At 38.5% G+C, this 14,041-nt stretch overlaps 1 protein-coding gene across 1 annotated transcript in view; it reads right to left on the bottom strand.

Moving 5' to 3' along the window:
• sspo (SCO-spondin) overlaps positions 1-14,041 on the bottom strand; it is a 91,677-nt gene that overhangs the window by 3,443 nt on the left and 74,193 nt on the right. The window contains exons 96-108 of the mRNA XM_053493669.1: positions 13,687-13,803; positions 13,269-13,407; positions 12,893-13,089; positions 11,532-11,702; positions 10,239-10,366; positions 9,199-9,344; positions 8,718-8,764; positions 6,697-6,861; positions 6,334-6,557; positions 5,753-5,848; positions 4,252-4,312; positions 3,607-3,737; positions 246-396 (exon numbers count right to left, since the gene is read on the bottom strand). Of these exons, the coding sequence (XP_053349644.1) occupies positions 246-396; positions 3,607-3,737; positions 4,252-4,312; positions 5,753-5,848; positions 6,334-6,557; positions 6,697-6,861; positions 8,718-8,764; positions 9,199-9,344; positions 10,239-10,366; positions 11,532-11,702; positions 12,893-13,089; positions 13,269-13,407; positions 13,687-13,803 (1,773 nt within the window). The remainder of the gene's footprint in view (positions 1-245; positions 397-3,606; positions 3,738-4,251; positions 4,313-5,752; positions 5,849-6,333; positions 6,558-6,696; positions 6,862-8,717; positions 8,765-9,198; positions 9,345-10,238; positions 10,367-11,531; positions 11,703-12,892; positions 13,090-13,268; positions 13,408-13,686; positions 13,804-14,041) is intronic.

Below are 14,041 nucleotides of genomic sequence, written 5' to 3' on the forward strand. Positions count from 1 at the left end.
TACATGCTTTTCATCATTTCAAGCACTAACTCAGCTTTTTTTTCTTTCATTGTTAGAAATGTTTCAAAAGCTTTAAACATTTCAAGCATCTGGTGCAAATGCTGTTTCTATAAAAGTCTGCCTCTTTATATCTCTGAGAGTGAACCTATTTAGTTGGCAAGCTATCACGCTGCTGTGTATTTTCCAGAACTGTATTGTTGTTTAAGCTTTAAGTGTCTGTGTGGTTTCAGTGTGCCTGTACCCACCCTGACAGCTGGTACACTCGCAACTCTGGATGACAGGCAGCACCACGGGCTCACTCTCTCCACTAGAACAGAGCAGGCTGAGGAAACGAACAGGAGTCTGGGGGTCCAGTCTATAACTGCAGCAGTCACACACAGCCTGTAGATAGGGCTCCTGTCACACACACACACAGAGGGAAAGTGAATCAAAGACAGATAGTGCAATAAAAAAGAAGGAAGTACAGCGAGTAAAGGTGAGGGGTGAAGACAAGAGCAGGGAGATAAACTGACTAAAGATAAACAGGAAGAGAAAAGTAAAGAAGAGCAGAAAACAGCAGAGAGACAGAGCAGTGCAAATAACACAGAGAGGTGACAAGAGGTGGAGGGAAGACATATGAAGGGGACGAAACCCACAATCGTGAACAACCCAAATATTAGGAACAGTTACTTTCCTCAGAATGAGCTGCTCTTCTGCATGACAAAGAGGGTGTTGTAATTTAAGGCTAAGGATGACTTACTGTACATTTTCATGCACACTTGGACAGAGAGTCTGGGGAGGAGTATGAATGGGGTACAAAAAAAGGGAACAAAATGTGCTATGGCGTTTAAACGAACAAACAGGAGATCTATATGGTTGCAAGTGCTCTGCTTCTCGTCTCCATGGTAACTTGAGAGACTTTCTGAGAGGAAACATATTTTTAACAGTCGCAGCAAACAGAGACACAAAGATAGAATCGCCCAGATTAGACGGTTGGCTTGAAGAAACCCTGCAATGACAAATCAGATTTATGATGTGAGTCAGTGTTGATTTTTGATCCCACACATGGAGATCTAGGTCTGTACTCACAAAGCATCCATCAGAGGGGCAGCTGATTTTAAACCTGGTGTCCCATTGACTTTATGGCCAGTGTGTGCTCAAAAAGAATGATCCAGAGACAGATCTTATAAGGTTATTGCCTTCATTTGTTGTAGATCATCCTTTAGTAGTCTGGATGTGATAGTAGTTCCAGCTACAGGGCAAATCACAGCTTTATATAAGCATGTCATCCTGATATGATATAGGTTCTGTATCTCTGCGCAGATGCTCAGAGTTTCAGCTGTTTTAACTTTTGGCTCTTTTTTAAATGTCAGAGATAAAGCCATAGCTTTTATACTACAGTGAACTAATCAATTGGAATTTCTCTCTGGAATCAATAAAACAATGTAGCCAACTATCTGTCTACAGAAAAATGTTCAGGAAACAGGACTAAGTGTTTTATGCATACTTGTTAACATGACAAGCACCTATTTTTTTTCTAAGCCTGCTTACAGTGTGACACAAATAAGAACTTTTTACATAGCAGTAAGCATGGAAATAAATAAATAAATAAATAAATAAATAAGAAATATAATGTGTTATTCTTTATTAAATAAGAATGCTAGAATTGAGAAATAAAATACTTTGGGATGTGTTGTTATTGGAAAAAAAATCATCTTCCGCACCACAGTAGCATGTATACTATGTGTACAGCCATGTGCTTGGCTGCTGTACAGTACTTCTCCCAGGCTAGTTGTGACTGCCCCATCAATATTAATATAAATACCTTTTGGGGTTCTGACTAGCTCGTGTGAAAATGTTTATAATATCAGAAACCAGTGGCAACTGAGCCAAACTGATATTTAAAATGTTTTTCAATTGCTTTTTATTTAAAGTTGCATGTAATTACTAGAAATTATAGATGAAGCAATAATCTTTCTACAGAATCAACATAATTAGATTAGATTGGATTAGATTACATGACTAATGGATTTTTTTAAGAGACATTTTAAAAACCTGACATGTTTCATATAATATTTAAGATACAAATATGGTAAAGATTAAGATTAGATATATTGTATAAATATGATGATCAGCCATAACATTAAACCATTAACATTATTATCACCTAGGTTTTCTGTTCCCCTGGTGCCACCAAGGTGGCCCTGGCCTCTGAGGGTGTGGCTCTGCACGGCCTGTGGGTGTGTGCTGTGGTGTCTGGCACCAGATCCTTTGGGTGCTGAGGGTTGCAGGGTGGGGCCTTTGTGGATCAGATTTGTTTGTTCACCACATCCCATGGTTCCTCAATTGGATTAGTATCTGAGGCCTCAGGATCTTTGCCTGCTGGGCCCTAAGTGTGGCATGCTATGGTGCTCTGGTGCCATTCTTTCATGGCCAGCACTGACATTTTTTTTTTTTTGTTTTTTTGCACTGGCCTTCCCTCTTCACAGGCATGGGTGAGCCCTGGGTGCCCATGATCCTTTCAGCAACTTACTGATATATTATGTGCAATGTTAACGTCTTAAAGTCATGCGGTGTTAAAAGTTATGGCATGTGTAGTGCCATTGGGTTGTACCCTTTATATTGTAAATACTGTAGGAAGTTATTTGTATTTATTAGCTATTCAAGTTTAAAAGTTAAATATTTAATAAGTTTTTCCTGTGTGAAGACAAGAAAAGTTTGTGATAAAATATTATTGCCCTATCATTATTCTCTTTTGTTTTCTATTTGAGAAAAGAGCACAATTTTCACCTCCCAAAGTTAAAGTTACATGAACACTCAGGCTTCGATTTGAAGAGTGATAATTTGTGAGTGCAGTTGCCTGTGCAGATTGTGGGCGTGTAATTGAAAACCTTTTCACATGCTCTTTTATAGACACATCAGAGAACATCAAATACAGCAGCAAATATCTATTATTAAAACAACTTTATAACAGCCTTTTTAAGTCATAATAATACAAATTTACTTAACAATACAATAAAAACATTTTCCAATCATAATTCCTATAAAGTTTTGTTAAAAGTATGGTTTTATTTATATCTTAAAATGGTAGAAACAGGGAACCTTTTGGTCATATTAATATACTGTCAGCAGTTTGCTGGTGTATAGTTGGTGATGAGTTCACCAATCAGTTATGGCTGATTGGTGTTTAGTGTTAAATGTTTATTTTAAATCCTAATAATAAAATCTGGTTTATTATGTTTACTAGGGGAATATGGGATATACTGTAGTGATCACAGAACCAGGTCTTGGATATGTTTTGAGCCAGTGGAATATGATATCTTTTTCTCATCAGGCCCTAGTTAGCATCCCATAGATTTACCCCCCCCAAAAAAACGCAATACCTAATAAATACTATATAATGCAGAACTGGTCCATCATTTGCTCTTAGACTAAAACCAAGCAATTAAGATACACCAACTACCTGGTACAGTATGATAGCAGCTGAATGATTTTAAACTGCGGATTGTCTGGTGTCCATGAAAGACTGTAGAAAATTAAATACTATATATTTCTATTATTGCCGTGCCACTTAGTTGTCTATTGGGACCGGAGCACTTATTTGTATAATAGAGAGTGTTTTCTTACCTCTAGTATGACATCGGTTCCGGACAAACAGCGCCCCCTGCAGAAGCTAACCTCCACATTGTCTAGGTGGCAATCGCCCTTGGTGATGTTCCTGATCTCAGTGTAGCGTTGACATTGTGAGTGCGGATCTTCTGCAGGCAGAAAATAAAGAGCAAAAATGCAAAACAGAAAAGAAGAAGGATAGAAATTTGTTTAGTATTTTTACTGTATATTGCAAATATCCCTCTGCTGTTGGAGGGGTTATACTTCTGCTAAGGATACTTCAGAGCATTTATAACTGTTTTTTATTTTTATTTGCACCCCCCACCCTCTGCTCCACCTTCAGTAGTGTCCATATTGTGGGATAGCCTCAGAAAAAGAAATGTGCTGACGAGGTGACTTCTTGGACATCTTTTGTTTCTGCCGCTTAAAAACTTTTTCTGTTGAGTCATTCAATTCACTCCAGTTCAAATCCAGGCAACAGCAGATGAGGGCTGACAATCTTTTATACACACACCAGAGGTAATAGTGTGCAACTAACTTTTCATCCGTTGCACATGGATCTTTTAGAAATCGCTGACAAAGCTCAGCAATTCCACAGAGGCCAGAAAGTAGCACTAATAGCAGCGTGTGTCTAAGTTGATGTAAGACTTTGGCCATTCCTACCTGTGTACACTTTCCTGCAGACAGGGCAACACTGTCCGTCCTCCAGCACTTTGACTTCACTCTGGGCACAGCAGAGGGGATAAACAGAGCAAAGGGGCAGAGTCAGCAATGTGGAACTCAGAATAACACACACTTATTTGTGATTCATCTCTCCAGAGATGGGCCACAGCAGCAGGATGAGGCATCAGGCAGTGACAGCCGTAACACGCCAACCCCCTTGGCGCCCTGTTACGGCTCTACCTTTGAAGGCGGTGAAGATGAGCGGAGGGGTGAGGTTAAAGGTATACAAAAATATTTAAAATGTAATGATGGGGTGATTTCGAGAATCAGACAAAAAAGTAGTAAAATGTAAATATTATTAATAATATTAATAATAATTCATGGTTATAATGGCTGAGTGAATAACACAGTTTGCTAAGGACCATATTCACAAAATACTCTTGTGATTGTAAGCTCCAAGTAAAAAAAAATAGAAATCTTGATAAACAGTCTTATTTTTATAGTCTGTTATGCATGTTGGCATTTTCTAAATTGTAACTGAAATTACAATTTACGATTAAGCAATTAAATTGAAATTAAGCAAAATCCTTTAATTGGTCCGTGATGTGTCATGCTTGGATTAACATTTGTCACAAAATTTGACATTTTTGCTATAATATACAAAATCAGTGATATTTTTAAATAATTATTTATTACTTTTTTTAATGCAGTCTTCTAGCATATCAACTAATTACTGTTACAATACAATCATTTGCAAATTCCCTCATGTGTAGCACAACACCCACTTTTAGCAATCAATGTATTAATTGTTTACAGCCGATGCACAATATTATCCAGAATTTAATCCAGGATTAAACATCACTCTTTCTCTTAAAAGAAATAGAAAAATCAAAGCACACACAGACAGGGTGAACTGATTAGGGTATTTGTTAATTAATTAATTAACATTAAGCACTTAGGAATTTTAGGATTAGGATTTTTAAAAATAAACGTTTTAAAGTTAAATTAAGAAAAACAGCTTCAGTGCTAGGAATGTTTAATTGCATGACTTTTTTAGAATCGAACCCCTAAATCACTCCTAATAAAAACTAAACAATCTATTTTGTGTTCAGGTCACGTGTTTTAGAGCAGCACAGCGGAGGTGTCGAGCCCTGGGGAGGGAAGGACATGTGCTTCCTCTCTAAATGTGGTGTGGGGTGACAGCAGAAATGCCATCTGGGATCCACTGTGTGACCAGAGAAGGAGCCTGGACAGCGAGTCACTCTAACCAGCAGCATCTGTTGCTCTCCAGGGACTTCGTTCACACTCAGGACACTTTCTGACGCAAGGCCTACAGTATGGTTTACAACTGTTGCATTTTTTAATGGTGCAAAGCTGCACAGTATGCCACTTATTAAAAAGTTGTATAGAGGAGAAAATAAGAAAGTTTTCTAATAAATCAATCTGGAGGAAGATGTTACAGGTGAATAATTATTTGTAGAGAGCCCTGTGGATTTCTCACCTCGTCACACAGAAGTGGTGGGCAGCTGGTTTTACACTGCTTTAGGCCATTTACACAGCGACAAGTTTGGCACGCTTCTTCCCACTCAGAGCCAGGCTAGAACACATACACACACACACACAGACACACACACACTCCATATTATACGTGGAAGAATGCAGAGGGTTTAAAATGTATTTCTGGTTTAATTACGTCCTAGCCATAAAACATACTTTATATATTTCTACTCTGAGATTGAGATTGCATGCAATATTAATAAATGTAATTATAATAGATGCACGGGAGAGTTATGCATCAGGTCCAATAATGAGGGCCCGTGACGGATACATATACAAAGTACAATACTATTAAAGCATGGAAGGAAAGCTGTACTTTTCTTGATGGATGGTTTTGTGCATTGCTCTGGGGCGTGTAACAGTTGGGCAGCGTGATTGATGGCTCCAAACCACTAGCTGTAAGCCTATGCCATGCATATATATATATATATATATATATATATACAGTAAGGATTTGTTTTGGTTTGCCCAGAGATACCCAAACCTGGCAGCATTTTTAAGCGAGTACGTGTACAGTATATCCACCTCTCGCAGTATGCCGTCGTCTCCCTCGCACTGACAGAGAGCAGGAATCACACACCGGCTGTCTGCATCACGATACCGGCCGTCCTCACACACGCAGCCCTCGGAGAGCCTGCGCGCTGCAGTGCAGTTCAACGGTTCGGCGCTGTACATGTCCACACATCCTCTGTCACACACGCGCTCTGACTCAGACATGCTCTGCCTCCAACGCTCTCCCTCTGGACATGCTACAGCAAAAAAAAAAAGACATCTTAATAAACAGTCCCACACAGCATAGACAATATGTACACACCTAATCCTACAATACTCCAACAGTAACCCTGAAGTCTTATATGCCTACTCTTGATGTGGTTTTAAGATTCTTACCACAGTCAGGTCTTGTACACAATCTGCTCCTGTAACTGGGGCCTTCACACTCACGTCCTCCATACTGCCTGGGCTGCATTACGGAGCGTCTAGAGCTCTGCACTCCAGAGCCACACGACACTGAACACGGACTCCACTCGGACCAGCTGCTCCATTCACAATCCACTTAAAAATATTAAGAAATATTTTATTCTATTACATTGTATACAAGGTCCCAGGCGGCCTGGAGTCTATCCCAGGAGACTTAGGGCACGAGGCAGGGGTGCCAATCCATCTCAGACACACACATACACACTTTCACATGCTCATCAATTCACACACTATGGGCAATTTGGGAACGCCAATTAGCCTAATCTGCATGTCTTTGGACTGTGAAGTACCTGGAGGAAACCCACCAAGCATGAGGAGAACATGCAAACTCCATGCATACAGAACCAAGGCGGAAATCAAACTCAGACCATAGAGGTGCAAGCCAATAATGCTAACCACTATACCACAGTGCTGCCTACAAATTATTTTATATTTATCACTATATGCAATTTGTTTTTTTTTTCTTTACAAACACAGCTAAAAAAAAATGTGAAAAAGGAGCAGATGAAGTTGTGTTACCTTGTGCATGCCAAACACTACTGAATGGGGAAATACACCCAGGACTTAAGTATGTTTGTAAAAGTAGAGGAGCTATACGATTCCTTTGAGGGATTTACTGACACTAATCAAATTTGCCCTGTCATAGTCTATTTGCATAAAATTGAGAAAACCTCAGATTAAATGTCTGCAGAACAAGAATCATTGCTTCATGTCACAAGCTAAAACAGGAAATCAATGGCAGCGTGTCACATGATAATGTAATTGTAGAGTTTACAGACTTTCTCAGCAATTACTGTATATATGAAGACATTCAAATGCCACTTTAAAAGCAGATCAGCCAGCAAGACAGTGATTTCGACTCTAAAAACCACAGGCTCTGGAATGACATTATTGTCATAGCATATGCACCATATAACTGTATCTATATCTCTTTAGTGCTGCAAATATCCAGTTATGTATTTGGATTTAAGCTAAAAGGTGATGTGGCCTAAACCTTAAGTAATAAACATGAAACCCACCAATATGCCTGTAGAATTACTAGACAACACTGTTAAAGCAAAGGTAGTAAGCACTCTATACATCCACTGTATTATATACTGTACACACACATACATACATATTATATATATATATATATATATATATATATATATACATATTATATATATATGTGTGTAAAAATCTATATGTTCCTTAACCTCATTTAAATCACTCAAGTTCAACATTCTCAAGTATAAATGTGTGCAACTCCCAGCCAAGTTCCTGTCATCCTGCGTAAGTGGTGTTCCCACAGGAAGATGCATTTTTTTCTCAAGTTGCTGAAAAGTTATCCGTCAATTTTCAAGGATCACTTGCTAACTGTTCAGAGAATAATTGCAGTGGGATCTGAGCCACTTCGATCAGAATCGTCAGTCATATGGCCTTCTTTAAAACACTTGGACCATTAAAATGTTTAAATGCGGCCAGGAGTCTCATCACTGTACTGTGCTTGAAGTCTTTTGTAAAAGCCAATTTGTTTTACACCTTCATTTACTATAGGTTTCATCATATAGCATATATAGCTATATACCATGACCCTGACAAACGGCTTTTAATAAACACAGCTCGTAAATGTCCACGGGAAAGTGCAAACCTCCTGGTCATGCCATTTTTAGTTGGACCACAACTGTCTCAACTGATCTCAGATGCATTGTGAATCTTTTTTGAAGAATTTCTAAACAAAATTAACAATTTACCTCTTATTCATATCTGTCTTTATCACATTATCTGTTCTTTCTAAAAAATTATGTACCTTATATACGCACAAACACACCTGACACTGATGTTTATCATTAAAAATGTGTTGACTGAGCTACTGTACCAAGTGTTAGAGCTTTTTGTCTATCTAGTGTTAGTAAAATGTAGTAAAAAGACAAGCTAAGGACACTCACCATCACATGACGCCTCCGTACAGTTGAATACCCCATTTTCACATACACTTTATGCACAAAAGGTAGAGATCACACACAAAAAAGAAAAATCAGACACGCAGATCAATCTACTATTGCAATTGCTTTGTTTGTGTGCCAAAGTATAATGGTCAAAACTCCCCAACAAATCCATTATAGCAAAATTACACCACTCTAATCACCAGACTGTTGAATGAGAGAGACAATCATTTTATGCTGCCACCATATGCCTCTCTTTCTCTCAAGCCTGCCATAACCCAGCTCAATGTGGGTACAAAAATCATTTACGATTTGATATAAAGTCAGTACACTGATCCATTTTCACCCCATCTCCCTCCATGTCCTCTTAGTGCCCACATGACATATCGCACATATTCAAAATCGATAAACTCTCGGAAATAGTCTCTATCCCTATGGGAAAAGAAATGGAAACAAGGGAGGGTGTCTGAGTAAGAGTCATTACCAGGCATTGCAGAGATGTGGTATAATGGTTCCGGGAGGAAACTCTTCCTGCAGGGGGTCCTGTGTGACATTGGCCAACCCCAGTGGCAGAGACAGTGGGGAGCAAGGGCACTCGGAGTAGGGCATGCATGATCCATTAAGCATAACCTAGGACCAAAGATGGAACGGTCATTTGTACTGTAAGGGGTTTTTACTGTTGTAAATTTATCTCAAAACAAGGATGTGGGAGTGTAAATAGCATTTCTGTGTTTATCTGGGGTTTAGTGGGCGTCTGTTTACACTCATGATGAAAATATATAATTTCTTTTAATGAAATACAGTCTACAGTTTCTGGTATGTATAAGCACTGGTGGAAGACATTTTTTACAGTAATTTATGCATTTTATACAAAGAAATCCAAACACACACACACACACACTCCACATTAAAAATGAAAGGAATAAATAGGCATTGAAACTGGAAGATGGAAGAAAAACAGGTGTTGAATTTTAATCTGGGAATGTGACTCACTCATGTGATTAAGCTAGTGTATGTTGTTGTTAAGTAGCATGGTTAAGTGTTAAGGTGTTGTATTGGAGTAATATTGTGTTATAAGCTTTTCCTGGTCAGTATAAAGCTAAAGGTTAGAGTAGAGTAGAGGACTCTGATTAAGCATAAGCTGTTCTATTGCGCACAAAGTATGTATTGAGCTGTTACAAAGCATTTGGTATCTTGCTGTTCTGTGCTGTACTAAGGTTTAGTATAGAACTATTCCAATGCATTTGCATTAAGTACAATACTATTGCTATACATGTGAGTTAACTGACTATAAAGCAGTTCCAAAGCATTTGGGTTTAGTTTAAAGCTATTACTTTACAGTCGGGTTGAGTATGAAGCTGTTCTGTTACGTTAGGCATTAGTTTAAAAGCTGTTCAAAGGCATATGAGTTGGGTATGAAGCTGTTCTGTTGATTTTAAGTTTAGTATAAAACCATTCTAAAGCATTCACACTGAGTATAAAGCTGTACCATTAGATTTATATTTTGTATAAGGCTGTTCTTACCATGGCAGGGGGACAGGAGCAACCTGGGTTGCAGGGTCCGGGCACACACTGACTCTCAGGCCACAGATCCTGGCAAGAAAACGGGCACGAACCTGCACATAGACTGAACACCTGCCCCGAAGGGCACTCTAAGAGGGAGAGAGGGGGAGGGCGGGGGTGGGCGGGGGGAGGGGGGGGGGCATTATTAAGAGAAACTGTGCTATTACTGTTAAATCCTGTCATTTGGATTAACCAATGGCTATCTTATTTAAATTAGAAAACTGTCAGATCTAAGCTAGTCTAAGCTAAATATTTAACATTTAAACTTGTGCTGAGTCACTGTTAAGAACATCACCCAGCAGCAACCCCATTACTCTTGAGAAAACATTCATTTTTTTAATCTTATGGTTATAAAATTGGCTTGTCAAATCATAGTCTGTTAGGCTCCAACACTACAATTTAGAATGATGACAGACTTCATTTTTACTAAGGTATGAGAGAGATAGGGTGCTGGTGAAAGCCACTTTATTGGAGCAGTTATAGAAAGGCAGATAGGGTTATCAAAGGCTGATCCTTAATCATAAAACACGCATGAAATAAATTAGTGAACTAAGCCAAATTTTAGATGCAGTGTTTATACCAGTAAGCCAAGAGCATGATTAAAAGGATTCTTAACGTAAAGCAATTTCTACTAAGATGTGCTTAGGAATCTTTTTTCGCATTCTACCACTATTATACAGTAATTTGCACTTAATGGTCGAGATGGAATACTTTACTGTCTTAAATAACAGATTTTTTTAAAGAAAAAAAGCCTGTCATCTATTAGAATGGCACAATTCTCCAGAGATGCAAGCTTCCATAAAAATGCAGCAGGCGCATTATAAATATGAAATGAGTATGCCTGTTTTTTATGGCCCATGCAGCTCAGGAGGAATAGGTATAAACATAAGCACCTACAACGAATGTTAGAATCTCATTTTGTGTGTGTAGGAAACTTGTCGTTTGAGTTCCTTTTCTTTAAAAGGACATAAGGAATAAAAAAAAAAAGCATAAAGGAATAATAATAATAAAAAAAGATTCAGTCCAGTGGCGAACTGCCATCTCATCTAGTGTGTATTCCTGTACCAAGAATAGGCCTTCATAATCCATTGGAACCACGACCAGCATGAAATAATTAATAAAGATACATAAATACTCAGCAACCAGGTCTGTTGCATTGTCCAAAGATGATGATGATGATGATGTGCATGTATCTGTGTATGTCTGTGCATGACTCTGCATCAGTGTATATAAAAGAGAGCTCATTCGTCTCACCAGGCAGGCAGCTGTTGGTGTTGCAGGCGGTGTGCTGCTCAGTAGGAGTCGAGCAGGCCGCTCCTCCAGGCTCAGACTTCTGTAGAATAGTCTTTCTGCGCATTGATAGTCCTCCACCACAGGAGGCACTGCACTCGCTCCAGGAGGACCATTCACTCAACACACAGTCAGCTAAAAGCACACAACAAAAATCCGAGCAGAACATCAGCTTTTAAAATGCAATACTCTAGCTAAACGTTTTATAAAGGTAAATCTACAGTATAATAAAAAGTCAAATAAAATTTAAAATAAATCAGTGAATAGATTAATAGTTTTAAATGTCACAACTGGCTTGTTTACCTAAACTTGTTCAAATCATCTGCATGAAATGTTACCCGTCATTGATGGGAAAAGAGTTTGTAGAAATAGTTCAAAGGTTAAAGCTAAAAATAAGCTGATCAGGTTTACGGTATTATTTTAGGTTAAAGCTCATGTACATACAGCATCTGTTTGGTTTTTTTGTAAGGTTAAGTATCTTACGCCTTGTTTACACTAAGTTGTACTTCTTTTATCGTTAGTCAAATACATTCCAGGTTCGGTAATCGAAGAGTAAATCACAGATAAGAAATTGAAAAAGTACATGGATAAAGATTACGTTTTGTCTTAAAATGATTCCGTGTGTTAAAATTCACTTATACCATGTCAGCGCTGTTATTTCAGCAATGAAAATATTAAGTAATTCCAGTAAAAATATTCAGTTTAGATTTTCTAATTAATATCTATTGGTGCAGGTGTTTGTTTACATTGAGCAAGTAGCTTATAAGCAGCTTATTTTAAAGTAGATCATTAAATAACATATAACTGTTTATAACATCGCTTTTACTTAGGCGGATATTTAATATTCATTAAATTCTGTCCAGCCAGTTTTGCATGATGCTGTGTCATAACCTGCCACATAACTGCTTATGACTTCACTTCTACTCAACATTTTAATTTTATTTATGACACAGGTTTAACTATAGACAAATACCTAAGTATCGCATAGGTTTATTAAATTCTGTCCAGGCAGTTTTGCGTGATGCTGTAAATGCAAATTCTGGTTGGAAAGACATATAAACAGACAGACATACAAACAGACAGAAAATTTTATGAGACTGGTTCTGAGTCCTCCAATGTGTAAAACAAAAAGATATTATTGAAGGAGAAAGTTACAGTACAGACAAAACATTTCTTTTATTTATATAGATGTTATTTCATGGTGATAGGTATTAGTGTGCTCTTTCTACCCCCCAAAAAAACATCTGTCATCTGTCGATGTATGCGTGAGAACTCATGACATACAGGGTTTTGTGCGTAGTGTAACTATACTTAATTAAGCTGACCTGGACATGCTGGCAGAGTACAGTTTTGGCTCTGAATGGTCTCCCCACAGCTAGGGCCACCAGGTGTCGGTGTGCAAGAACGTGTTCGTGTCCTTTGTCCTGTCCCGCATGACACTGAGCACTCACTCCAGGAATTCCACGTCCCATATGTGGGGCAGGGCCGGGTCGTGCACACAAGTGACCCATTCACACACACACTGCGGACATTGAACATTAAACATTTTAGCTTCAAATATTTTAAATGTTTTTCACTTAATTTTATATTAAAGTAGTGGTATTGTTTATTAGTACCTTCAAATCCAATATTACCTCATGTGATATGTTAATAACATTAACCCAAATTAAATTATGTGCATGTCTATATGTATGTTCTTACCAGGTGTTGCACTCGACTGTGACATTCTGTCCAGGTGTAAACTCAAGCGTGCCGTTCTCTGTAGGAAGCCCACAGCGACATGCTGACACTTTTACACACTCTCTATCCTGCAGCAACAAACCATCAGGACACCTACAACCTGCAGATACAATCAAAAGATCAATTGTAGCTCCACTTTTTTTGTTGTTGTGGGAAACAAAAAAAAAAATCATGTCTGTACAGAGATGTTGTTATTGCTGAAATTTTGGAGACCCTACAAGAATTCCCTAGTAGCACAGAAAATACTTCTACAGTGCAGCTTCCTGGTGTGTGGTTATGATTAAAGAATAATTTAACATGGATTAATTATAAATATGCAAAATTTTAAAGTTTGATGGAAATATATTAGTATTACTATAATGACATGTGGTGGCTGTACCTTGGTGACACCCTCCTTGCAGACACTGCACATGGTCCCACAGGTCAGCACAGCTGCGAGGACACTGATTGGCACAGGAAGCCTCGTAGACCCGCCCCCTGTCTTCACAGCGCTCACCTGTGAGCAGACATGTACAGTAGACTTAGTAAAATATTGCATATTTCAATTTAACAGGGAAATACCCATCTGTGTACATATGTAAATGAACTTAATTAACATACACACATCCTGTCGCCTGCCACATGCCATGTACAGCATGCATGTCTGTGTATGTATGTGTACGTTAGAGGCCAGAGGTTGCTCAGGTCCCAGGTTCAAATCAAAGCACCACCAATTTGCCACTGCCGTGGCTACA

Source organism: Clarias gariepinus, chromosome 4, assembly GCF_024256425.1.
Source record: "Clarias gariepinus isolate MV-2021 ecotype Netherlands chromosome 4, CGAR_prim_01v2, whole genome shotgun sequence".
Lineage (NCBI taxonomy): Eukaryota > Metazoa > Chordata > Actinopteri > Siluriformes > Clariidae > Clarias > Clarias gariepinus.